At 42.7% G+C, this 27,886-nt stretch overlaps 1 protein-coding gene across 1 annotated transcript; it reads right to left on the bottom strand.

Annotated features, from left to right (window-relative positions):
* Window positions 1-774: 774 nt before the first annotated feature.
* LOC123725408 (myosin heavy chain, fast skeletal muscle) lies at window positions 775-17,744 on the bottom strand. The gene is made up of 39 exons (XM_045690689.1): window positions 17,517-17,744; window positions 17,000-17,146; window positions 16,633-16,789; window positions 16,179-16,206; window positions 15,820-15,928; window positions 15,574-15,666; window positions 15,066-15,126; window positions 14,624-14,722; window positions 14,197-14,300; window positions 13,670-13,808; window positions 13,294-13,412; window positions 12,993-13,142; window positions 12,728-12,898; window positions 11,597-11,900; window positions 10,802-10,866; window positions 10,621-10,708; window positions 10,388-10,505; window positions 10,109-10,232; window positions 9,530-9,666; window positions 8,801-9,056; window positions 8,372-8,614; window positions 7,880-8,056; window positions 7,641-7,786; window positions 7,375-7,465; window positions 6,680-7,069; window positions 6,430-6,556; window positions 6,126-6,244; window positions 5,733-5,929; window positions 5,413-5,596; window positions 5,138-5,303; window positions 4,854-4,978; window positions 4,385-4,693; window positions 4,070-4,273; window positions 3,797-3,922; window positions 3,488-3,658; window positions 1,994-2,098; window positions 1,796-1,891; window positions 1,262-1,393; window positions 775-907 (listed from the first exon to the last, which is right to left on the bottom strand). Exons 1-39 carry the CDS (start codon window positions 17,730-17,732, stop codon window positions 887-889), a joined length of 5,814 nt encoding a protein of 1,937 aa, XP_045546645.1. The 5' UTR covers window positions 17,733-17,744; the 3' UTR covers window positions 775-886.
* Between the last annotated feature and the right edge of the window lie 10,142 nt (window positions 17,745-27,886).

Raw genomic sequence — 27,886 nt, 5'->3', positions numbered from 1 at the left:
ACGAGCGACCTTATTGGTCAAAACTTACAATTCAAAGTAAAACAAACTATTCACTTATACATTAAATAAATATTTCTTCAAAAGCATAATGCATTAACAACATTACAGTTCAATTATTCAATTATCTTTTAAATATATAACCAATTAATTATAACAAATAAACTCAATACCTGGTTCAAACAAGGGTATTACACACACATGATAACAGATTTTGTGTCGGAGATATGTGGTAGTAGAGTAGGGGTCTGAGGGCACACACTTAGTGTGTTGGGAAATCTGTTATGAATGTATTGTAATGTTTTTTAAATTGTATAACTGTCTTAATTTTTGCCAGACCCCAGGAAGATTGGCTGCTGCCTGGGCAGGAACTACAAAATAAACGGCTGGGGGTAAGGCTCAAAATTGACATGCATATTTAGCCAGTGTCAGATTTTTACACACTAGAGTCATTATTTCCAATGGCAATCTACCAGCATTACCTTGTATAAAGAAGCAGCTTAAATGCCGAGGCTGGCTGAACTACATTGAATTCAATAAGTGTGACTAAGCAAGAACAAAGTTGCAGTCCTTGCATCCATACCTCAGTCTGATAATTCGAGAGTGGTTCGATTTTTCCAGCCTCATCCCTCAGCCTTTTACACAAAAAACGGACTGCTTTTTCGGGGTGACCACTTTTGCTGTTGGAATCCCAGATTGCTCCATTATTTAAAGTACAATATTTTATGGTATGAAACATCTGTTTGCTGAGAAAGAAGTCCACAGTCACAAAGGAAGTGTATGTAGATCCACATGTTTTTAATCAATGCTCAACATTTCACCATGAAAATCATATTTTATGCAACACAGGAAAATGGTAAGACTTTGATCTTCAATACTTTGGTCTTGTTTATTCAGCAACTTCTTTTCCCTGTAAGAAGAATATAATGGGTCAGTAATAATAATGAACATGATAAATATATGGATAGAATATAATGAATCAGTAATAATAATGAACATGATAAATATATGGATAGACTTGAAGAGAATATAATGGATCAAGTCTTTTATGCTCAGTGCTCAGCTTGGATTTTAATGTTGAAGTACTAACTGAATTACTCTTATTAGATTGTTTAGCCCTTCCTGAAATGTTCTTCTTAGAGATCTTCAATACAGTTGAGTGTAAAAGGTCAGTATTGACCTCTGTGAAGACTGAATCATAGGTGGTGTTGATGTGGTCATATCTGAACATGAGTCAGGTACAGGTTTAGCAGCAGTTCTGTACCTTTCCAGAGTCACGGGTCTTGGCTCTGAGCTTGTTGACCTGAGTCTCAGCGATGTCAGCACGCTCCTCAGCCTCCTCCAGCTCATGCTGAACCTTCCTGAACTTAGACATGTGCTGGTTTGCTGCTTCCTCCTGGGTGAGGAAAAGAGAGGGAGAGCAGAACATCAGCATTTAAAGTTTGAAGCTTCAGGTAGCAAATTAATATTCTGTTTTTAAAGGTATTTAAAAAAATAAATACAAAAAAAGGCAGCTTTAGGATAGCAATGTATACAGGGAGATAGATGATACAGCAGAGGAAGTGAGTTAGCGGAAACGGGTGATCAAACCGCTGCCTCCAGCACTACCACTAGACCAGCCCCCAGCGCAGCAAACACTCAGAAATGTTGAGAATTTCTTAAGCAATTACTTGTAATATCAATTGAGTCATTGCTGACTGGTGTGCTCTAGCAACACTTCAACTAAACCACATGGACATTACACTTTGTAGGGGAACAAATATTTTTTTCAGAGTATTTGACTATGTCTGTGACTCACCGCTTCCTCAGAATGCCTCTTGTAGGCCTTCACTTTCATCTGCAGCTTATCTACCAGGTCCTGAAGTCTGCCAATGTTCTTCTTATCCTCCTCAGTCTGTGGGAGAAGATCAAAGAATCAATGTCAGTATAGTTTTATACACAAACCTGTCTGTGTTAGTGTCAAGTGTGTGAAGATAACACTTTCTCTATCTCTTACCTGGTAAGTGAGCTCCTTGACTCTGCGCTCATACTTGCGGACTCCCTTGACTGCGTCTACACCTCTTCTCTGCTCGGCCTCCACCTCAGTCTCGAGCTCACGCACCTTTGAGGAGAAATACATGTAGGCATTTGTTTGAAGTGGTGAAATCAGACGTAACGTCTATTTGTAAAACAGAGGAATAGTCTTCTACTCAGTCAAGTCATTTTATTATTTTATTTGAAGGGGGCTGTAATAATAACATCAACTTTTCATTATCTGGGTCAGTGGTTCCCAAAGTGGAATTTACATTTCAATTTGTTTATGTATATTTCTAGCAAGAATAGATTAAACAGCCAGGGATCTTTTGGGAAAAGTTTAGAGGGTGCAATACAGTACAATGTAATATTATTCATCCACAATTTATGTTATTAACTCTTAGATAAACAACGGGTCTGGGAGGCTCACAACTCAATTCTTCTTGTGTTAGTAATATGACTGTCGATGTTGTCATGCGTTTAGTGGTGTATGGTGCAGTACCAGTATGGCCAGTAGAGGCCGCCACTCGCATATTTTAATGATGTGACATTTCTTCTATTATGGAGCTCGCGCTATGACAGTTGAGAGAAGTTCGCCAAATGAGCTAACAGCAGAGAGAAGCACCGACATAAATACATTTCTATATCTTTATTTTGAAGGTAAGCAAGTGGAAAAGCACCATATTTAAGACGGCAATGTTTCTGGAGTGTGTACATATGTTTGTTAAGATGTTATGTTGTGTTTTTAGGTTTTATGAACTTATTAAAGTCCCCTAGCCAACAAGCTAATTCAGCCATTAGCCCGCTAGCTGGTAGCCCCGCATAGCAACGCTAGCTTCCCTAGCAACGGCCAGTGAACGAGAGGTAACAAGAGAGATAAATTATTACTATGACATTAATCGGATTAATGTATATTATATTGTGTGTTGATATTTATTGTGAATTATTATTATGAATGAAATGGCAGATTAGAAGAAGTCTGCTGAGACAACAGTTTAAGCCTGAAGGAAGCAACTAGATTTTTTAAAGGTCTTTGATCAACTCCACTAAATAAGTGTAAAATTGTTATAATTGGTTTTGTTGTGATCATAAATGCACTGTAATGTAAGCTTTAAAACTGCAACATTTTCTCTCTGATGCAAAGAGGGGGGACTTAAAATGTTTATTTCCCAGGGCCTGAGACTTGATTAGTCCAGTCATGCACTACAGAAGTCATAGTAAATCTGAGTGGATGCTATTTTTATCGCACTTTAAAGTAGGAGTTGTGTTCTGATATTAATAAGAGGGGCGTCCCTGATGAATTCACTGTCACAAAAGGGGTGGTCCCCGATGCAAAGAAGTTTGGGAACCCCTGATCTAGGTGGGTTATTGAGATAAAAAGTAATTACAAAATGCTCCTGTGTATTTTCACATGATGAAATACATTTCCAGCAATCCGTCTTTCAATCCACCCTAATCCCCCCTGCTGATAACTCACCCTGGACTCCAGTTTCTGGAGCTGCTTCTTGCCTCCCTTCATGGCCAGATTCTCAGCCTCATCCAGGCGGTGCTGCAGGTCCTTGACTGTGACCTCCAGGTTCTTCTTCATCCTCTCCAGGTGAGAGCTGGTGTCCTGCTCCTTCTTCAGCTCCTCAGCCATCATGGCCGCCTGGAATAGTAGTTTCTTTAATTTATGCACCAACTGGCACCGATCATAACGTTCCTCTGAGATCTTTGTTGTTCGTAACCAGTCCAGCTACCATTGGCCCTTAGGGACAAATCAAGATGATGTAATTCAAGGACTCACGTCAGTGATGGCCTTCTTGGCCTTCTCTTCTGCATTCCTGGCCTCCTGGACGATGTCATCCACCTCTCCCTGCACCTGCACCAGATCAGTCTCCAGCTTCTTCTTGGTGTTTAGAAGGCTGGTGTTCTGAAGAAGGAAACAAGATAATTTGTTTGACTCTCAAGAGAACTTGCAAGTCACAAGACTGAAAATATGAAAATCTAAGGCAAATTCCAGGTGTGTTTAAACTGTATGCTTGGTTGAGTGTCATAAGAAATGGCTTTTGACCCATACCTGGGAGTGCAGCAGTCCAACACGCTCGCTGGCGTCTACCAGCTCAGTCTCAGCCACTTTGCGGCCTCTCTCTGTCTGCTCCAGAGCAACTCTGAGCTCCTCAATTTCAGCCACCATCAGACCGTTTCTGCGCTCCACCATGGCTGCCTGCTCCTTCATGTCTTCTGCGACACGGACGGCGTCATCAAGGTGCAATTGGGCATCCTGTGGTTCACAATGACATACGTTCATTAGGACTTGTGGAAGTAGGGGCTATTCACAAACAAATTCCTCTTCATGTTAAGGTGTTTGAACCTGATGTCCCAGTCCCTTTACCTTGAGCTGTCCCTGGACGTTCCTCAGCTGTTTCTGGGCCTCAGCGGCCTGCCTGTTGGAGTGGCTCAGCTGGATCTCCATCTCATTCAGGTCTCCCTCCATCTTCTTCTTCACCCTCAGGGCATCATTCCTGCTCCTGACCTCAGAGTCCAGGGTGCTCTGCATGGAGTCAACCACCCTCTGGCTGTTCCTCTTGATCTGCTCCATCTCCTCGTCCTTCTCAGCGATCTTCCTGTCCACCTCACCCTTGATCTGGTTCAGCTCCAGCTGCACACGCAGAATCTTGGATTCCTCGTGCTCCAGTGTTCCCTGGACAAACAGAAGGGGTCAGGAAAGTTTTGTTCAGTACATTTGGATGTAGGAATTAAATATATATGACTACAATAAACACCAATACAGAGAGCCTTTCACTGTAGCTGGCATTGGTTAGTTAACACTGCTTTTCCCATCAGACAGCTGTAGTTTGTACCTCAGCCTCCTCCAGAGCGGTCTGGATCTCAGACTTCTCTGTCTCCACGGTCTTCTTGGCCTTCTCCAGCTCATGGATGCTCTTGCCAGTCTCTCCGATCTGCTCAGTCAGGTCAGAGATCTCCTCTGCACACACACACAAGAGCAGTTTAGACCTGGGGGATTTTAAGTGGATATGTCAATGTACTGAAGTTGATATTGAATCAGGATAACACTTAATTAATTAACAGCAATTCATCTTGCTAATCAAACATAAGCCAAATAGAATCGCTGTCAAATAATCACGTTGCAGGTTCTTGTTCTCTCTCTTCAGAGTCTCCAGATGATCCAGAGCCTCCTCGTAGGAGTTCTTCATCTTGAAGAGTTCAGTGCTCATAGAGCGAGCCTCCTTCTGAGCTCCTTCCAGCTCAGCCTGGCCCTCCTCATACTTCTGCTTCCACTCTGCCAGAACCTAGGGGAATCCATGGGATTTTTATCAGAAGTCTTTGGTAAAGAGTTTTGAATTATAAATATGCAACAATTATAAAATTGATAAAAGATATAGCTTTATTCATTTTCACCTTGTCAAAGTTTCTCTGCTTCTTGTCGAGGTTGGCGGCCAATGCGTTGGCTCTCTCAACATCAATCATGAGGTCCTCCACCTCTCCCTGCAGCCTCTGCTTGGTCTTCTCCAGGGAGGCGCACTTGGAGTTGGTCGCCTCAATGGTCTCCTCAGCCTCCTGCAGACGCTGGGCCAGCTTCTTCCTATTGGACAATAGAGGGAGGTTTTATGGAGTGAAAGATATGTTACAATACATATTGATGTAACATTTTCTCAGAGCCCCCTACCACCCTCATCATCCACACCATATCTGAGTTTTTTCTGTTGCGTGTGACTCACTTGGCCTCCTCCAGCTCCTCTGTGCGCTGGATAGCATCAGTTTCATACTTAGTCCTCCACTGAGCCACCTCACTGTTGGCCTTGGACATGCCGCGTTGCAGCTCTGCCTTGGCCTCCTGCTCCTCCTCAAACTGCTCCCTCAGGAGGTCACAGTCATGGCGGGCAGACTGGACACCGTGGGCCAGTGCGTTTTTAGCCTGTGAGAAAGAAAGACAAAGAGAGATTAGAGAGATAGTCAAACAAATTATGGTCGAAGTCTCTGAGGGTGGAGAGACAGTAGGAGTCTCTGACAGTGGATAGACATTAGGAGTCTCAGAGGGTGGCGTAGTTACCATCTACATGAAGATATAGCTCTAAACTCTGTGGACGTGGAGTCCATTTTGGGTCCCTTACCTTGACCTCCTCCTCAATCGCCCTCTTCAGCTCCTCCACCTGCTGGGTGAAGGCCTGTTTTCCTCTAGTCAGCTGAGACACCAGGGCTTCCTTCTCCTCCAGCTGGCGACCAAACTCACCTGCAGGGACAGAGGGACATTTTGTTAATAGGGTCTCTGTTCTCTAAGATTGAAAATCTATTTTGAGGTATTGTAGGGCAATTGGGCAGCAAATAGTACAGTAGAATCTGTGTGGATACAGCCCACAACAAGTTTTGTTTTCTACTAAAGGAAAGCATTGGCTTGTTGTTCATTGTTGATGGTACCATTTTCTGTCAGGAGTCTGGCTCTCTGTCCGCTGATGTCGTTGACCTGGCGAACATTCTCATCATTCTTAGTCTTGAGCTCACTCAGTTGGTCCTCAAGAGTACGGCACATCTTCTCCAGATTGCCCTGTTAGTGTAACATGTTCCATCATTACTTTATATATATGTGACTGCTGTCAACTTCAGTTGACTTGAATGGTAATGTAGTTGACCACCCTCAACACTGCTTGATCAAAACGTTACTACTCACCTTAGCCTTGGCGACGGCCTCCATGTTGCTGGAGAGGTCATCAATCTCCATCTTGTATTCGCTCTTCTCCTTCTCCAGCTTCTGCTTGACGCGCTGCAGGTTGTCGATCTGCTCCCCAAGCTCAGCCACACTGTCGGCCTGCTTCTTGCGCAGAGCGGCGGCTGTGGCCTCATGCTGCAGGGTGGACTCTTCAAGATCACGACGCAGCTTCTGGAACTCAGCCTCACGCTTCTTGTTCATCTCAATCTGAGCAGCAGTGGCGCCTCCGGCCTCCTCCAGCCTCTCGCTGATCTCCTCAAGTTCCCTGGAGAGATCGGCCCTCTGCTTCTCAACCTTAGCCCTGGCAGCACGCTCAGCCTCAATTTCCTCCTCCAGCTCCTCAATACGGGCCTAGAACAGGGGTAGGAGCAGGGGGGATGAACACTACAATATAGTTGAAACAATTGAACTTCACAAAATAATAATAGTATGTATATTTTGCATAAATGTGTTTAATACGAAGCCAGTTACACTAATATATTCAGTAGACAGTGTCCCATGCAGGAGCCAAAACCACAATGTTAAGAAGCACCATCTTCCAACCTACTCAGCTATCAGAAGCCACCTGGAAAAATGTGTGGTACCAGAATAATGTTTTTCAAGAAATGATTCAAGTCTGTGCTTTTCTTTACTGGAGCTTATATCCTCTACTGTACCTGGAGTTCCTTGATCTTCTTCTGCAGCTGAGCTCCCAGAGACTGCTCATCCTCAACCTTGCTGAGGAGCTGGGTGGTCTCAAACTCCTTCCTAAGAAACACAAACACGTTCATTGCAGAGTTGGTTTTGCTTTGATGTGTAAAGGGAGAGGATCATACCATTCACTTTGCTTGTAAGAATCTCCATGTAAATGCTAATTCATAATTACAAGAATTAGTCAAGAACAACCATTATAGCAGGTAATACTGTAGTCATTTGTGTTTACTTCTTGATTTTCTCATCAGCTTGCTGCTTGTCATTCTCCAGGTCCATTATGGACTCCTGGGCCAGTTTCAGATCTCCCTCCAGCTTTCTCTTGGATCGCTCAAGGTCCATACGAAGCTTCTTCTCTTGCTCCAGAGAACCCTCAAGCTAGAAGATAAAAACACATATATTGTTAAAATCTAAACAACTGAAGATATCGTTTTACATACTTTCATGGCCAAAATGTCAAACTCCACTCACGTCGTCCACTTGCTGTTCCAGCTTGGTCTTGGCCTTGGTCAGAGTGTTGACTTTGTCCTCCTCTGCCTGCAGGTCATCCAGTGTCTGCTGGTGGGCCTCTTGGAGGGCTTTCTTCTCCTTGGTCAGCTTGGCAACACTCTCATCCATAGATGCCATCTCCTCAGTCAGGTTTTTAACCTGAAAACGGCAACATCAAAATTAGTCTTTGGTCACTTAAAGGGGAGATTTAGTTTGTTATATATTGCATTCATTTCATTTAGATTCGCACTGCATCAACAATTACTATACTATATATTCAACACTAGATGTCAGTGTTCATCATGCCAGTGTACTTAATGGCAGTCATAAATGAGGGGGAGCAGAACATGCAATGAATGTTGGGAGTACCCCACAACTGAAATTCTACTATTGTACAAGTGAATTCCATTTCTGTTAAGCTATGTTTTGAGTTGATTATTGTTTGGTTAGACTGTCTATGGTAAAACACAAGACCTTGTTTTCAGTGGCATGCTTCTCCTTCTCCACTTTGGCCAGGGTGAGCTCCAGGTCATCAATGTCCTTCTTCAGCTCAGAGCACTCATCCTCCAGCTTCCTCTTCTTGGCAGTCAACTCAGCATTGATCTCCTCCTCATCCTCCAGCCTCTCGGTCGTCTCTTTGAGCTTGGCCTCCAGCTGGATCTTGCTCTTGATGAGCCCCTCGCACCTTTCCTCAGCATCGTTCAGACTCTCTCCTTCCTGGTTTCAGAACAGGGGGAAAAAAAATCTGAGGCCTCACTTTGTATATTGAAGGTCAGAGTAAATCAATCAAAATTCATGAGATATATAAAGTATATAACATTGGCAATAAAAAGGTGTGTACATATATACGTTTATTCATGTGAATGTAAATTTGACAGTAATGAAGGTTGTTTTTTCACTCACAGATGCGACTTGGAGCGCCAGGTCATTCTTCTCCTGCATCAGGGCCACCAATTTCTCCTCCATTTGCTTCTTCGTGGACAGAGCCTTGGCCAGGTCTGCTGTCATCTTATCATAGTTCTCCTTCATGTTGGCCAGCTCCTTCTCAGTCTCAGCGCTCTGCAGCAGGGGCTTGATCTTGAAGTACAACTTCATCCATGGCCACGTTTTCACATTCATGAATGAGCGGATGTTGTACTGGATGGCGTAAACTGATTCTCTGGTCGACAGAAAGGATAGAATGGCATGGTGAGTGACATGCTTAAAGCTACAGTCTGTGACTCGAAGAACAACAAAATGGTCCCCCCACCACTGTTTGTTTACAGCTGAGGCATGGGGCTGGGGAAATGTAACCCCTCTTAAATTCATATACAGCTCTCTAGATGCAAGTACTGACAGGTCGTGCGTGCTAAGCTCATGAGGCATTTTATATACTTCAAGAATGAATGTGTAAATTCCACACGTTTAAATGACAATTGAACAGCCAAATCCCAAACTGCAGCTATAAAGCTAGAATCCTTAGTTGCTACATCCATTTCTGGACTAAATGAATTAACCCAAAAGCTTTAGTAGACCATTATAAGATGTACTTTTTCATTCTGAACATCTCACAGCATATACAGTATGTAATCATAATCCATTAGATACAGGTGGTTGACAGAAAGCTTTGCCAAGATGTCTACTATTCCTCACCTCCTCTCCATCATCTTGCTAAACTCTCTCCTCATGAGGAATCCACGGCTGAGAGCCTGGACCATGCCGACTAGAGAGGCCAGCTTCTCATCTCTCATCTCCTCCAGGACACCCAGCAGACCGGCTTTGAAGAACACCTGAGAACAGGTTAACATGGTCAATGGAACCACAGATGGTGACAGATAGAAAGGGTTGAATCAAAAGAGGGGAACAACACCACTAGATTGATTTAAACAACATTAACTTTGCAATGGTTACAAACAAACCATGGGATAGGTTGTTTCTAAGTTGTTAGTTATTGTACAGTTGTAGATTAATAATGTACACGTATACAGATAACTGCAGCCATACCACTCTAACACAATGTACATGATAATGAGTTTAGTTTCTCTTCTATACTTGTGATGAATGACTTTGAAGAAAAAAACAGTACAATGTTTTTCCAGCTTTTCCATTAGTGAAATGAAGAAGAAAGAACAAAAGGATGGATAGATCACCTGGAGAGATTTTATATGGTACGGGTTTAAATTATCATTCAAGTTGTGTTTTGTCACCTTTTATTGGGGGTATTTGACTGACCTTGGTGTGTCCAAACTTGTAATCCTCATGATTCACATCAATGGACCCAAGCAGCTTCTCAGAAGCCTTCTTGTTGTCCATGAACTGGCCCTCAGGGATGACACTGGCATTCAGTACTTTGTACCTGAATGAGGAGACATTTTTAACATGTCAAGTTGTAATATGTTGGTTATATTTCGTAAATGGTAAGCCTATTCTAATGCTGGGAAAACCCTTGTAGCAGATCTTTTCTGTGGTGTGTGTGTGTGTGTGTGTGTGTGTGTGTGTGCGTGCGTGTACCTCTGCTTGAAGTCAGCATAGATGATTCTGCTGGGGAAGCCCTTTCTGCAGATCCTGATACCCTCCAGTACACCATTACACCTGAGCTGGTGGATAACCAGGAAGTTCTCCATCAGACCTGGTAAAACAAACCAAGTCTATTTAATACTCATAAACAGGTTAAAGATTGGAATGGTTGAGGTTACTGATACTGTACTGATTAGATTACATATTTAACTGAATATTTCTTGTACCTGGAGTCTTTGACTCGTTGGGGATCAGGCAGCGCACAAAGTGAGGATGAGTGCTCCTCAAGTTGGTCATCAGCTTATGTAAGTTCTCCTGTGAGAGTGTTACAAACCATTTTCTCAGAAATCATTTATGATAATCAATGCACCTTTTGAAGGACTGAATATACACATTTCAATAGCTCACCCTGAACTGGGAGGACACAGTCTGCATGGAACCACCCTTCTTCTTGCCTCCTTTCTTGGCTTTATCTGTTAAAATGGGGAAAAGTAAAAGATAACTAGAAAAGTACATTTCCTAGAGCGGGTGGAATAAATAGAATAATAACACGATTACGTAAGAAATCTAGAGTGGTCTTGTCTTCAGCAAGCACACTAATTATAAACCAGAGAATCTCTGGTTATGTCATGACTTCCGCCGAAATCGGCTCCTCTCCTTGTTCGGGCGGCGATCAACGTCATCGGCTTTCTAGCCATCGCCGCTCCATTTTTCATATTCCCATTTGTTTTGTCTTGTTCCATACACACCTGGTTTTCATTCCCTAGTCACACTGAATGTATTTAGTCCTCTGTTCCCCTCCATGTCTTTGTGTTAAATTGTTTTGATGTTATGTGGGTATTGTTATGCGCCAGACTTTTGTCTATGTTCCGTGTTTTGGACACGTTAAATGTACTTATGTGCTTTCGTTTGGACCGGAATAAAAAGTGTGCCTGTTAACTACACTCTGCTCTCCTGCACCTGACTTCGCCTCCAGTACACACCCTTAACATGTTAACTTCACACTTATCTAGAGGCAAATGCTGCCAATGTCATTGTGTGAAATAACACATATTGTATGATTTGAAAAAAACAAGTGTATGAATAAATTAACCTGGTGAAAACACCCTGAGAAATTGTTATACATTCAAAGACTTTAAAGAACATTCGGTCTAAGTTATAAGTAGTACTTAATTAAATCATTTGACGCTATTCTATTCTTACCCTCAGGTGGGGGAGCAGGATACAGGGCAGCCAGAATTTTGACTCCAGACTTCTGGTACAGCTGACAAACTGAGTCGTTCAGGGGATCCTTGTTCTTCTCCAGCCAGCCAGTGATGTTGTAGTCCACAGTTCCGGCGTAGTGCACCAGGGAGAAGTGGGCCTCTGCCTTGCCTTTGGCAGGCTTGGGCTTTTCAAATGCATTTGTTTTGCCAAGATGCTGGGCGTACAGCTTGTCCTTGAAGGTAGTGTCTGAAGACTTGGGGAACATGCACTCCTCTTCAAGGATGGAGAAGATGCCCAATGGCTTTACGAAAAGAGATGTATATGAAATTAGTGATATTTCCATTTAGGATCACATTTAATCCTTTAGTAAACATGCTATTATAGGATTATATTCATTTAGAGGCACATAATAGGAAACATATTGTGTTCTCAACAGTCAGATAACTTGTCAGTGGCATGTATTCATGGGTGCCAAGGGAAGCCAGGCTTCCCCCCCAAAAATGACACATTATTTTATATCTTTCGTCTCGCTTAGCAAGAGCCTGAATGTATTTCACCAGGTAAAACAAAACTGCGCCCCTCTTTCTCTGTATGTGTAGCTCTTCTATCTGATGCTTTCTGTCAAAACTAATATGATATTGTAACATTGAATGCATGGGAAGAAGACGATGAGCATTTGGCCTCCATTGATATTTTATTATACAATAACAGCAAATCAAAGTTGAGCTAAACTGAGTGAGCTTATCTGTGAATGGTCCTGGTGCACCAAAAAATGTGTGAAATGAAGCCAGTTTGAATTTGGCTTCACAACAATCCAAACATCATTGACAGAAAGAAAAACTTAAATTGTTGCATCTCATTGTTGTTGTCCTCCGGTGGATAGCTAGCTAGCTAAAATGGGCCCTTTCCTAAATTAGTAATGGATAGAGATAGGGATTTGTACTCGAAGTATTACTTAATTTGCCGTCCTGGCCAATGATTCTAACAGCAATTCTGATTCAACCATAAATTCATACATTGTTCTTTTGGTCTGAGAGTATGGAAGTTCAATATGTAGCAAGGTGTAGAAGGCGAATGTTAACTAACTGGCTAATCGTTGGTCCATTATAATCCCCACAGACAGCTTACCTTCTCAATAAGCTCAATGCAGGCAGCCAAGTCCATGCCGAAGTCAATGAAGGCCCAAACGATTCCCTCCTTCTTGTACTCCTCTTGCTCCAGGACGAACATGGTGTGGTTGAAAAACTGTTGCAGTTTCTCATTGGTGAAGTTGATGCACAGCTGCTCCATGCTGTTGTACTGTTGATGGAGTTTTAAAAGGGATCATTTCATCATACAAGACTGTAATCCATCTCAATCACAACTAATTGTCTTGTTCTGTTCTCATACTCACATCAAAGATCTCAAACCCGGCAATGTCAAGCACACCGATATAGAACTGCCTTGGATTCTTGGTGTCCAACATCTCATTGATACGGATGACCATCCACAAGAACATCCTCTCATAGATAGACTTGGCCAGAGCACTGACTGAGTTATTAACCTGTAATGATAATACCTCAAATTAATATGTGAGATATTGACCATGTCTAGTGATAAGGTGATACAAGCTTTGGAAAATCAAAAGTAATGCACTCGTACCCAAAATATTCCAGTGCTCAGAAAATGGTAGATTCTGTGTTTGGCCGCCTTACCTGAGGCACAGTCTGTCCCTTGGTCACATACTCATTGCCGACCTTCACTCTTGGGTAGCACAGAGCCTTCAACATCTCAGCTGAGTTCAGGCCCAGCAGGTAGGCGATTTTATCAGCCACTGGAGTGAGAACCAACAACAACAGACTCAGGGACACAAGATCACTTGTTTCTGATTTCACACTGACACAATAGTTTGGTTAACTTCTTTGTGAGCTAGGTTTTGATTCACCCACATTTGTGGAGGTTGTAATTTGTTCTCCAAAAATGATCTCCTGCCTGACTTTCATGTGTCTGTCTTAGGTGTTCTATTTCTATGTTGGGGACTGGGAATGTGACTAATGCTCTACATATTGTGTATCTATGAGTGGGACTCACCCTCTGTGCCGTCTGGCTCGGCCTGCTCCTCACGCTGCTTCTGCTTGAATTTCAAGTTTCCATGGTGCAATACAGCTCCTGTCAGCTTGTAGATGCCAATCTTCTCTTCATTAGTGAAGCCCAGGATGGTAATGGCATCCTGGCATTAAAGAGGAAGTACAACAGTGAACTGAACTGAATGGTAGTTTGGTCAGTTACACTACATTTCTGTGCTGCTCACTGCAGAACAAATGGGATAGATAGCATTGACTTGCTTCTCTGTTCCACATGATAACGCTTGGCCACACATTAGTAGATGGCAGCACAGTTACACAGTTCCACAGGGCACTTAGTGGTGCTCTCTTGTGGAAGGCATGAAGAGTTCCTTGAGGCACATGCCTAACTAACACAAGGCATTTAGAATCAAACAAAAACATAGATGAAAATTCTCAGCTGCCACCAAGTTGGAATTTCACAGTACATTCAGTGTGTATGGTGGTCCTATCAATTCCATATGTAGAGTTTGGTTAACCCTTTGTTTGACTCACATCTGTGGCATCCAGCTCTTCATTGTCATTGATGCTGGCCACAGTGATCTGACCCTGGCTGCACATGGGGAAGTCGTAAGGGTTGGTGGTGATGAGCGCCATTTCTGTGGACAACGGAGAACAGCTTGTCAGTTAAATCTCTTAGAATTCTGCTGTCCTACCTTTACAGTATCTCTCCCTCCTTTACTCATCAGATAGACTCAATGATACATGTAGTATATAATAAATAGCATCAAAAGAGGAGACTGAGACTTGTGGACTAGTGCATCACAGTGCATTACTTGATAGATATTTCCCAGAGACCTTCCAAATGTCTAAATGCCTTGTTACCTTGGATGTACTCATTGTAATATTATTATTAGTGTGTACTATGAATATTCGATATATATTCCATAGATGGGGATGGCAATAATTTCCTCTGGCGTACCAACTAGCTCAGGTTTGTGGCCTGTCATCATCTGGAAGAAGATGTGGTAGCCTCTCTCATCGGGCAACTGGAAGGACACTCTGGACTTCTCCAGCAGGTCTGAGGGAGAGGGAGAGAGAGTGAATGACACAAAGAGAAAGAGTAGAGAGAATGACACAAAGAGAAAGAGTAGAGAGAATGACACAAAGAGAAAGTAGAGAGAGAATGACACAAAGAGAAAGAGTAGAGAGAGAGAATGACACAAATAGAAAGTAGAGAGAGAGAGAGAGAATGACACAGCGAGAGAGAATGACAAAGAGAAAGAGTGGAGAGAGAGCGAGAGAATGACACAAAGAGAAAGAGTAGAGAGAGAGAGAGAATGAGAACATCTGTTGGATATCATTACATTTAAATGTAACTGTGAATTTAGGAAAGCATTGAGACACAATCAAAACCAACTCACAGGTCTCAATGTCAGCTTTAGCCAGTTTGCCAGCTTGGAAGTGAATCCTGATGAATTTACCCTAGAGTTGAGCATGGGGGTTAGAAATAGGTCAACAAATAAATCTAACATTTTACTTTGATAGACCCCTTTAAATGTTACAGTTTGTTGGACAGATGTTGGATCTATTGATACAGATGTAGGATATTGATGTAGGATCCAGTTTGCTACAGCAGGAAAACAATTCCTGCAGCAACAGGAAATGTGAATTATTATGTGGATTATAAATAATGGATTTGATGATTTTTTTTTTTCTTTTGTAGGGGTTGATGAAACAAAAATAATACAGCAAATCAAATCTGACATTTTAAAGAGGAAATTGCAAACTTTAGAACCTTGAAAACACGACAAGTTTGAATTTCAAATTTTCAGCAATGGAAAATATCTTAAATGTGTATAACAAAAGGGAACTACTGAATTAAAATGTTTCAATATAAGGTAACTTCCACAGTATGCCCTTCATACTTACAAAGCGAGACGAATTGTCGTTCCTCACTGTCTTGGCATTACCATAAGACTCCAGCAGAGGGTTAGCTGCAATGATCTGATCCTCAAGAGACCCCTGATTGAGACAAACACAAGTTGCTCAAAAACTGGTAACATGGTCAAGTTAGTTTTTCTCAATTGCTTGAAACAGGATTCACCACTGGAAAAAAAGTTTACACAACCAACCAAACTGAAATGTGATTTAAAGGCAAACATAACAACAACCTACCTGCATTTTGCCAGGTTCTGCTTCCTTCTTGGCACCAGACACTGCAATGGTGGCAAAGTACTGGATGACACGCTTGGTGTTGACAGTCTTTCCTGCACCGGATTCTCCACTGGTTTATATGACAGAGAAAGAGGGGTTTTAGTTACATGTTTGAGTGTCAGATTGGCTTTAACTAAGAAATAGCATAGAAAAATACACTGTTAACCTGTCTTTAACAAATACTCCTTCTCATCAACTCGTTATTACACATAGCCTAATGCTCTAATCCATTCATATTGTCATGTATTTCATCACACCAAGTGACCCAATTTATTACAATAGAAACACTTTCTCAAGTGACATTTTAGTAAACAACTTACGTAATCAGGACGGACTGGTTCTCCTTATCTGGAACCCAAAAACACATTGCTTATCATACTCAGAACACATGGGGACATTATTTAATTCATAGCCTCATCATGAATTTCACTTTGGAAAATTTTCCATTCAAGGGTAGTGAGATCAGATTTTCCCAGTAAACTGTTCTAACCTAGACTAGAAAACAGTAGATAACTCTCTAAAGCATATTTGAAATCCTATTGATAGATCCATCCATCCATCCATCTATAAGCACTTATGGACTTTGAGATCCATGCGCATTTATGAACATCCCTCCCTCCCTCCCTCCCTCCCTCCCTCCCTCCCTCCCTCCCTCCCTCCCTCCCTCCCTCCCTCCCTCCCTCCCTCCCTCCCTCCCTCCCTCCCTCCAATCATCTGTCCCTCCCTCCATCCAACCAACCAACCATTTATCCATCCATCCATGAGAGCTCGTACCAATCATCATGAACTGAAAGGCGTTGTCAGAGACGGAGAAGATATGGGGTGGAGCCTCCACCCTCTTCTTCCCTCTGTAGGCGTTGACAACCTCTGCGTCGTACACTGGGAGCCATTTGTAGGGGTTCACCGTGGCACAGAAGAGCCCAGAGTAGGTCTGGATGAAAGAATAATTATATTAGGGGATTAGTAAAGTCAGATTGACATTTACCTGGATTTATGTGAGGATGTGGGTGTACTTTGGTATACTGATGTGGGTCTACTGTATTGATATGTTTTGGTTTCTACCATTCATTTATGTTTAGTACTGTATGTGTGTATTTCTTATGTTCATGTATGTGTGTGTTTGTATGTGCAGGTTTCTTACATAGATCATCCATGCTGCATAACGCTCTTTGAGGTTATACAACACAGAGGCTTCATTCAGGTAGGTCATCATGGCCATGTCCTCAATCTTGTCGTACTTAGGGGGGTTCATCTCATAGATGTCTGCATCTTTGAACTCTTTTCCTTCCTGAAACAGTCAGAAATGTAGTTTACACGCAGATCAAACTGGACATGACAGAATGCTTTTTGCTCATTAAATACAAGTTGAATCATTTAAAAAATGCATATCCACATCAAATCCAACTACTTTGTTATCACCCACTGACACACAACTGGTGGTTCTTGACTAGTCAACATTCTATGTCATTTTTAATTAGCAGCAATAATGTGTTTGTGTTTGAAGGTTATATAATGTCTGCAAAAAATAATGAAATGCTTCTTTATATATTTTCTGTTAGGGATTTCTTATTGCCTATAGACATTGTTTGGATCATTTCAATGATTTTTCAAGAATTAGAGTAATTGCACAAACTTGAAACTTTTCAGATCAGGCTTACCTCCTTAGTGCCGTCAGGTTTCGTGACTGTTACAGTACACTTCCCGTCGGCCCTGGCAGTGACCAAACCCTTAAGGTACAGCTCCACCTTGTCTGCCACATAGCAGGCGTTCTTTGAATCAAAGGGTGCGGCTTGTGCCTCCATCCTCTCCTTCTCAGATTTACGGAGGTATATGGCAGCCTTGCCGTAGACTTGCATCTCAGCGTCCGTACTCATGGTGACGGATAACTAGGAAAGAGATGAAACAAGAAACATGATTGACTCTGTGGTGCTTCCTCCCCAGTCAACAGAGTTAGGTGAGCGGTATCTCTCAGAATAATCTCATCACTTTTTATGTGGAGACTCAAACCATGTCTCACCTTCTTTTTCCCCTCCTACAGATGAATGTGTACTTCTTGGAGGACCCTGTGAAACATGAGAGTGTTGTGAAAACACACAAGTCTAAAGCCTTATCATTTATCCCCTAAAGGGCTAGAAAACATTGAACTAAATAATTACAGCCATGTCAAATTCAACTACAGGTGTAACTGATAACCTTCATTTTCCAAGTGGCAACTCACTTTACTACACATTCTGTAAATAATTCAAATAAATACCCCTGAAAACCCAGTTACATTCCAGAACACCACCTCAATTTACAAACAAGTGCAGGAGCACCACTTTTGACTGTAAATGGAAGTCACAGATTTAAGGTAAAAAATATGTCATTTTTATTTATTTTTTACTTATTAAACCAATGCCACTTGATTGCATATTGTCAAATCTTACAAGAGACATGCAGAAGTCAATTCAAACAGTGCAGTTAGCTGCTGCCTCAGTTGCTGAGTGCAAAGATGAGACAAATATACAACTTTAAGGAGGTGGAGAGGTCTTACCACAGAGGAAGAAGGTATCTGACTTATGGATGCTGGGGCCTCAGCCTCCTTATATCTGGTTGGAAGTGCCAACCAAGCAAAAGTTAATTATGGACCACTCTGGGTAAGGAAATAAATTGGATGAGAGACCTGTTTATTTCTGTGTCTCACTAGCACCTCCCACTTCCAGGAGCACCACACTCCATTACTTTTTAATGTCATATTTGTCTCTGAATTGAATTTCACTGAACTTTACGTAAATGAGAGATGTCATTACTAATAATTATGACAATATCAAAAGTTTTATTCATCCCAATGCTACTTCTACTGAACCTCATATACTGTGATGAAGTGAGTCCATGTTGCCCCACTACAACTAAAATAGTTTTCATTAAATCTAATCTGACTTTATTTAGTTCCATTTTAGTGGCATTAATCCTCATCAACAACTTTATATATATGGTCACCAGTTATTTCTATTATTTAGCTTGTAAACACATCTGAACTGTCTCCTCACCTCATGCTTATAACGTAGTTGGCCGTTACCTCGTGCTTTGCTCACTTTGATTTATCACTCTGGTGGAACCATATCAAATTAATATTTAAAATCTAGAACAGAAACATTTAGGCTTTCAATAACAGCTTATAAAACTGTTCAATCTAATGTGTTATTTATCTACAGTATGATCTATTAAAAAGATTCTTGAGACGCTTTTATTTGTCTCACATTTCAGTTGGCTAAAACGGTCCAGTAGATTCTTATTACTTACATAAGTCCAGTACAGTATTTCAATAATCTTATCCACTCATATTGCTGACAGTGATATAGCTGCCTCAAACTTTAATTACACTTTAAAGTTAACCACTTAGAAGCTGAGCTGGCGTCAATAAAACTGATATAAAATTAATAGTTACAATAAAGTCATTCCTTTACATTTACAATACGTTTAAATGAACCCGTTACATTACAGTGTTTATATCCTTCTAAAAGACAGCTCTAGCAACTTGTAGAGAAATTGGTTTATATCATTTTTAATACATGTAATTGAACAAGTTTCACATTCTTCAGTGTCGATCCCATCTCTTCTGCTTTCAAACCTTTGCGTTCAAATCATTGTTTCAATGCTATTTGTGTCTAATATGGTGCAGCTAAATTAATCTTTAATAGGGTGAATCCTTACAGAACATTCAAATAGAAATATATTGTGAAGAACAGATATGACTGTCTGTCAGGTAGAACAAGGAATCATGTCAGCTCTATTCAATACATTTCTATCAGCAATGTTCAGAACATTTCACCTCCCTGAATACACCCTGTTTGTTCAGGTTCAGTGTCCACCCAGCACATCAGTACAAGAAGCCCCATATCTGCTGGATACACTAGTACACTGACCATCTGGAAGGACCCCATCAAGGCCTTTTCATTTCTTGGACTGTGCTCTCGTCTTCACTGCAGCCAAGGTTTATTGTTTGGTATATCTGCCAACACAGCCTAATTCTGGCACCGATACCACTGTTATTAGACAATATATTTACTTGCCATGTTTGTGGGTTGATAGAACATTAGCACCATGCAAACATTCAAGTTATTTTAATGTGCAAAGATCTTGCATGATATATGACCTGTGTTTTTGTATTTGAGGGACATGTTTAGTTCCAAACTTTCTCTGGGCAGAAGTTACCCTCCAGGATAAAACTGACCTTAGATCAGTGTCAGAGGAATATGTACAGCTGTCATACCCAACTAGACAACTGTGCATTTTTCCCCAAAGACCTCAACTGACTTTACAGCCATGGTCTCCTCACAATGCAGTGATCACTGTATCGAGATCAGGGCTGGGGTCATTCCAGGTCAGTTCAGGAACCAAACTGAAATTATTTCTCATTTAAAAGCCTAGTGAACATTTTTCATTTCAGTTTACTTCCTGAATTAACTGAATTGTATTTCTTCCACTTCAGCACTAACATACTGGACTTGATTATGATCAGTTGTAAAATGAAGGAAGTATTAGGATGTTTTCTATAGAACTGACTGGTTTAGGATTTCTGCTGGAGTTGGGGCTTGTAAAGGAAACATATACAACACTCCTTCCGTGGCCTCCAACTGCTCTTAAACGCTAGTAAAACCAGCTGCATGCTTTTCAACCGTTCGGCGCCCGCACCCGCCCGCACGCCTGACTAGCATCACTACTCTGGACGGTTCTGACTTAGAATATGTGGACAACTACAAATACCTAGGTGTCTGGCTAGACTGTAAACTCTCCTTCCAGACTCATATTACACTTCTCCAATCCAAAATTAAATCTAGAATCGGCTTCATATTTCGCAACAAAGCCTTCTTTACTCACGCCGCCAAACATACCCTCGTAAAACTGACTATCCTACCGAACCTCGACTTCGGCGATGTAATTTACAAAATAGCTTCCAATACTCTACTCAGCAAACTGAATGCAGTCTATCACAGTGCCATCCGTTTTGTCCCCAAAGCCCCTTTTACCACCCACCACTGCGACCTGTATGCTCTAGTCGGCTGGCCCCCGCTACATATTCGTCGCCAGACCCACTGGCTCCAGGTCATCTATAAGTCTGTGCTAGGTAAACTCCGCCTTATCTCAGTGTAACCGATGTGAAATGGCTAGTTAGTTAGCGGTGGTGCGCGCTAATAGAGTTTCAATCGGGTGACGTCACTCGCTCTGAGACCGTCACTCGCTCTGCAAGGGCCGCGGCTTTTGTGGAGCGATGGGTAACGATGCTTCGTGGATGTCAGTTGTTGATGTATGCAGAGGGTCCCTGGTTCAAGCCCAGGTTGGGGCGAGGAGAGGGACGGAAGCTATACTGTTACATCAGCTCACTGGTCACGATAACAACACCCACCAGGAGCACGCGCTCCAGCAGGTATATCTCACTGGTCACCCCCAAAGCCAATTATTCCTTTGGCCGCCTTTCCTTCCAGTTCTCTGTTGCCAATGACTGAAACGAATTGCAAAAATCACTGAACCTGGAGATTTATATTTCCCTCACCAACTTTAAGCACCAGCTGTCAGAGCAGCTCACAGATCACTGCACCTGTACATAGCCCATCTGTAAATAGCCCATCCAACAACCTCATCCCGATACTGTATTTATTTATTTATCTTGCTCCTTTGCACCCCAGTATCTCTACTTGCACATTCATCTTCTGCACATCTACCATTCCAGTGTTTAATTGCTATATTGTAATTACTTCGCCACCGTGGCCTATTTATTGCCTTACCTCCCTTATCCTACCTCATTTGCACATACTGTATATAGACTTTTTTCTCCTGTATTATTGACTGTATGTTTGTTTATTCCATGTATAATTCTGTGTTGTTGTATGTGTCGAACTGCTTTGCTTTATCTTGGCCAGGTCGCAGTTGCAAATGAGAACTTGTTCTCAGCTAGCCTACCCGGTTAAATAAAGGTGAAATAAAAAAATAGTATAGGATACAGTATATACATATGAGATGGGTAATACAAGATATGTAGACATTATTAAAGTGACTAGTGTTCCATTTATTAAAGTGGCTAATGATTTCAAGTCTATGTATATAGGCAGCAGCCTCTATGAGCTAGTGATGGCTATTTAACAGTCTGATGGCTTTGAGATAGAAGCTGTTTTTCACTCTCTCGGTCCCAGCTTTGATGCACCTGTACTGAACTCGCCTTCTAGACGAGATATAAATCTCTTGGCTGAGGTCCATATCTGGATGTTGATATGCTTTATGATATGCTGACAATGAGGAGGATTTCTGAGTTGTTAGCACTTGCTCAGTAATTTGACAAATATGAAATCAAAAAGGTCTACATAGTATATTTTCTCAGCACATGTACAATGCATATGCTCTTGGCTGAGGTCTATATCAGGATCTTGATATGCATTTTGATATGGTAGATAAGAACAATTTCTGCTGCTTATTTGAGTTTTGAGAACATGCTCAATAATTTGACAATTATTTAATCCATATCATTCCTTCTAGATAAAGGTGCACGCAAACCGCAAGCTATAAGCAATGTAACTGATTTATACATTGGATTGTTTACAGACATATTCAATCTTTCCCTATCACAGTTTGATGTCCCCACTTCAAGATGTCCACCATTGTTCCTGTATCCAAGAAAGCGAAAGTAACTGAACTAAATTACTATCACCAATTAGCATTTCTGTCATCATGAAATGCTTTGAGGGGCTAGACCATATCACCTCCATCTTACCTGACACCCTAGACCCACTACAATTTGCATACCGCTCCAACAGATCCGCGGAATCGCCATTAGGTCATATGTCTGAACCCCTTCATGTGCTACTGGGTCCTAAACTTGCTGATGGGCTGACCCCAGGTGGTGAAGGTAGGCAACAATACCTTCACCACGCTGATTCTCAACACAGGGGCACCACAGCGATGAGTTCTCAGCCCCCTCCTGTACCCTCACATGACTGTGTGGATATGAATGACTCCAACTCAATCATCAAGTTTTCTGACAACACTACAGTGGTAGGCCTGATTACCAAAAACGGCAAGAGTACAGGGACGAGGTGAGCGCCCTGGCAGAGTGGTGCTAAGGAAATAATCTCTCCCTCAACATCAACAGAATGAAGGAGATGATTGTGGACTACGGGAGACAGCAGAGAGTGCAGGACCTGAAATGGTCCCTCAACCCGACACCAATTTTCGGCTTGGTTCCTACTCACAGACTTCTATAGATGCACCATCGAGATTATTCTCACCCTCTCACCGTCACCCCCTACTCACAAGGCAGGCAATACGCTTGACCTCATCTTTACTAGATGCTGTTCTTCTACTAATCTCACTGCAACTCCCCTCCAAGTCTCCGACCACTACCTTGTATCCTTTTCCCTCTCGCTCTCCTCCAACACTACTCACTCTGCCCCTACTCAGATGGTATTGCGCCGTCGCAACCTTCGCTCTCTCTCTCCTGCTACTCTCTCCTCTTCCATCCTATCATCTCTTCCCTCTGCTCAATCCTTCTCCAACCAATCTCCTGATTCTGCTTCCTCAACCCTCATCTCCTCCCTTTCTGCATCCTTTGACTCTCTATGTCCCCTATCCTCCCGACCGGCTCGGTCCTCCCCTCCTGCTCCGTGGCTTGACGACTCATTGCGAGCTCACAGAACAGGGCTCCGGGCAGCCGAGCGAAAATGGAGGAAAACTAGCCTCCCTGCGGACCTGGCATCTTTTCACTTCCTCCTCTCTACATTTTCTTCCTCTGTTTCTGCTGCTAAAGCCACTTTCTACCACTCTAACTTCCAAGCATCTGCCTCTAACCCTAGGAAGCTCTTTGCCACCTTCTCCTCCCTCCTGAATCCTCCTCCCCCTCCTGCCCTCCTCCCTCTCTGCGGATGACTTCGTCAACCATTTTGAAAAGAAGGTTGACGAACTTTTGATCCTCGTTTGTTAAGTCAAACGACACCGCTGGTCCTGCTCACGTTGCCCTACCCTATGCTTTGACCTCTTTCTCCCCTCTCTCTCCAGATGAAATCTTGCGACTTGTGACGGCCGGCCGCCCAACAACTTGCCCGCTTGACCCTATCCCCTCCTCTCTTCTCCAGACCATTTCCGGAGACCTTCTCCCCTACCTCACCTCGCTCATCAACTCATCCTTGACCGCTGGCTACGTCCCTTCCGTCTTCAAGAGAGCGAGAGTTGCACCCCTTCTCAAAAAACCTACACTCGAACCCTCCGATGTCAACAACTACAGACCAGTATCCCTTCTTTCTTTTCTCTCCAAAACTCTTGAGCGTGCCGTCCTTGGCCAGCTCTCTTGCTATCTCTCTCAGAATGACCTTCTTGATCCAAATCAGTCAGGTTTCAAGACTGGCCATTCAACTGAGACCGCTCTTCTCTGTGTCACGGAGGCTCTCCGCACTGCTAAAGCTAACTCTCTCTCCTCTGCTCTCATCCTTCTAGACCTATCTGCTGCCTTTGATACTGTGAACCATCAGATCCTCCTCTCCACCCTCTCCGAGTTGGGCATCTCCGGCGCGGCTCACTCTTGGATTGCGTCCTACCTGACAGGTCGCTCCTACCAGGTGGCGTGGCGAGAATCCGTCTCCGCACCACGTGCTCTCACCACTGGTGTCCCCCAGGGCTCAGTTCTAGGCCCTCTCCTATTCTCGCTATACACCAAGTCACTTGGCTCTGTCATATCCTCACATGGTCTCTCCTATCATTGCTACGCAGACGACACACAATTAATCTTCTCCTTTCCCCCTTCTGATAACCAGGTGGCGAATCGCATCTCTGCATGTCTGGCAGACATATCAGTGTGGATGACGGATCACCACCTCAAGCTGAACCTCGGCAAGACGGAGCTGCTCTTCCTCCCGGGGAAGGACTGCCCGTTCCATGATCTCGCCATCACGGTTGACAACTCCATTGTGTCCTCCTCCCAGAGTGCTAAGAGCCTTGGCGTGACCCTGGGCAACACCCTGTTGTTCTCAGCTAACATCAAGGCGGTGACCCGATCCTGTAGGTTCATGCTCTACAACATTCGCAGAGTACGACCCTGCCTTACACAGGAAGCGGCGCAGGTCCTAATCCAGGCACTCGTCATCTCCCGTCTGGATTACTGCAACTCGCTGCTGGCGGGGCTCCCTGCCTGTGCCATTAAACCCTTACAACTCATCCAGAACGCCGCAGCCCATCTGGTGTTCAACCTTCCCAAGTTCTCGCACGTCACCCCGCTCCTCCGCACACTCCACTGGCTTCCAGTTGAAGCTCGCATCTGCTACAAGACCATGGTGCTTGCCTACAGAGCTGTGAGGGGAACGGCACCTCCGTACCTTCAGGCTCTGATCAGTCCCTACACCCAAAGAAGGGCACTACGTTCATCCACCTCTGGCCTGCTTGCCTCCCTACCTCTGCGGATTCACAGTTCCCGCTCAGCCCAGTCAAAACTATTCGCTGCTCTGGCACCCCAATGGTGGAACAAGCTCCCTCACGACGCCAGGACAGCGGAGTCAATCACCACCTTCCGGAGACACCTGAAACCCCACCTCTTTAAGGAATACCTGGGATAGGATAAAGTAATCCTTCTACCCCCCCCAAACAAAAAAGATATAGATGTACTATTGTAAAGTGGTTGTTCCACTGGATATCATAAGGTGAATGCACCAATTTGTAAGTCGCTCTGGATAAGAGCGTCTGCTAAATGATGTAAATGTAAATTATTCTGTTAGACTGTATCACTCCCTGGTACGGCAACTTCCCCTCCCGCAACCGCAGGGCTCTCCACACACCACACATTTATATCCCGGACTCTGACATGGCTTGTTCTGATTTTTCTTTTTCTTTTTTTCCTTGGGATTATTTGTGGATTAGTATTGTACTGTTAGACATTTACTGCTGGAGCTAGAAACACAAACATTTACTGCACTGCTGGAGCTAGAAACACAATAATGTACTGCACTGCTGGAGCCAGGAACACAATCATTTACTGCACTGCTGGAGCTAGAAACACAATCATTTACTGCACTGCTGAAACACAATCATTTACTGGACTGCTGAAACACAATCATTTACTGCACTGCTGGAGCTAGGAACACAATCATTTACTGCACTGCTGGAGCTAGAAATACAATAATTTACTGCACTGCTGGAGCTAGGAAGAAAAGCATTTTGCTGCACTTGCTTAAGCATCTGCCAATTTGTGTACACAACAAATAAACTTAGATTTTCATTTGATTGGATTTAGAAGACAACGGAACCAAAACATACATTGTTTTCCATTGGAATTTGGTTGTGCTTTTTGATGCATAGTGATAACACATTGGGAATTCAACAACATTCTGGCTTTTAGATTGGGTGAAAAGAGGTTGAAATAGTGTTACTCGACACCGGTGTTACCGTCACTGGTGTTACACAATAGACCATTACACATACCTGTTTTAAAGTAAATTATTGCTAATCAAAACATTTTCTTAATATTATCATTAACCTTTTCTGTCTTTGATTATACAGTGCCTTTACGTTATAGCTTTATTCTAAAATTGATAAAATTGTCTTCCATTTAATAATGATGGAGGACACTGTGTTCTTAGGGACCTTAAATGCTGCAGACATTTTTTGGTACCGTTTCCCAGATCTGTGCCTCGACAATCCGAGACAGGATAAAATGAAATTCTTAAATGGAAGTGTTTTGGAACCACTAAGACTCTTCTTAGAGTTGGCAGAGTTCCTCTGTGGAGATGGGAGAACAGTCCAAAAGGACACCCATCTCTGCAGCACTCCACAAATCAGGCCTTTATGGTAGAGTGGCCAGACAGAAGCCATTCCTCAGTTAAAGGCACATGACAGCCTGCTTGGAGTTTGCCAAAAGACACCCAAAGGACTGTCAGACTATGAGAAACAAGATTCTCATGTCTAATGAAACCAGAATTGAACTATTTGGCATGAATGCCAAGCATCATGTCTGGAGGAAACCTGGCACCATCCCTACGGTGAAGCATAGTGGTGGCAGCATCATGCTGTGGGGATGTTTTTCAGAGGCAGGGACTGGGAGACTAGTCAGGATCGAGGAAAAGATGAACAGAGCAAAATACGGAGATCCTTGATAAAAACCTGCTCCAGAGCGCTCAGGACCTCAGACTGGGGCGAAGGTTCACATTCCAACAGGACAACGACCCTAAGCACACAGCCAAGACAACGCAGGAGTGGCTTCGGGACAAGTCTCTGAATGTCCTTGAGTGGCCCAGCCAGAGCCCGGACTTGAACCCGATCGAACATCTCTGGAGAGACCTGAAAATAGCTGTGCAGCGACACTCCCCATCCAACCTGACAGAGCTTGCAAGGATCTCTAGAGAAGAATGGGAGAAACTCCCAAAATATACGTGTGCCATACCCAAGAAGACTCGAGGCTGTAATCGCTGCCAAAGGTGCTTCAACAAAGTACTGAGTAAAGGGTCTGAATACTTATGTACATTTGATATTTCAGTTTTTTATATTGTATACGTTTTTAAAAACGTTTTTTTGCTTTGTCATTATGGGGTATTGTGTGTAGATTGATGAAGGAAAATAACTATTTAATCCATTTTAGAAAAAGGCTGTAAGGTAACAACATTTTTTTAAAGTCAAGAGGTCTGAATACTTTCCGAAGACACTGTAGGTTACATCAGTGACAACAAGGCAGTAGAGGCATAAAACATTTGTAAAAAATATGAAAATGCATTATGCTTTCATTTATAGTGTTTTCTAATGCTAAGTGATTAAATACTATCATTTTGTAAAGAATCCCCTTGGCTAACATACAGCTGGCTATCTTTCATTTGGACAGTTAAACATCCCAGAAAGCATACATTTTTTGTCCCAAAACCAATCTTGAAATATATATTTTTTTATATTAGATGTTCGGTAGTGACACTTCTTAAAAATAGATGAAGATTTACCAACTTGCTCACAAATGTTCTCCAAAATGTTGGCAGACAGACTACTCACGATGTGGCCATCCTGGAGAGGGATCAAATCCCATCACCTTTTT

The sequence above is a fragment of the Salmo salar genome, chromosome ssa12, assembly GCF_905237065.1.
Source record: "Salmo salar chromosome ssa12, Ssal_v3.1, whole genome shotgun sequence".
Lineage (NCBI taxonomy): Eukaryota > Metazoa > Chordata > Actinopteri > Salmoniformes > Salmonidae > Salmo > Salmo salar.
The sequence above is the reverse complement of the archived record's forward strand: the minus strand, read 5'-3'. Positions and strand labels throughout refer to the sequence as shown.

Bases quoted from the DNA above. Each gene is read 5' to 3' on its own strand.
- LOC123725408 (XM_045690689.1), bottom strand. From the start codon at position 17,732: ATGAGTACGGACGCTGAGATGCAAGTCTACGGCAAGGCTGCCATATAC. The intron at 15,127-15,573 runs GTAAGTATGAAG...GCTCAACTCTAG, and splicing joins ACGACAATTCGTCTCGCTTT to GGTAAATTCATCAGGATTCA. The intron at 5,304-5,412 runs GTGAAAATGAAT...GGATTCCCCTAG, and splicing joins AGCAGAGAAACTTTGACAAG to GTTCTGGCAGAGTGGAAGCA.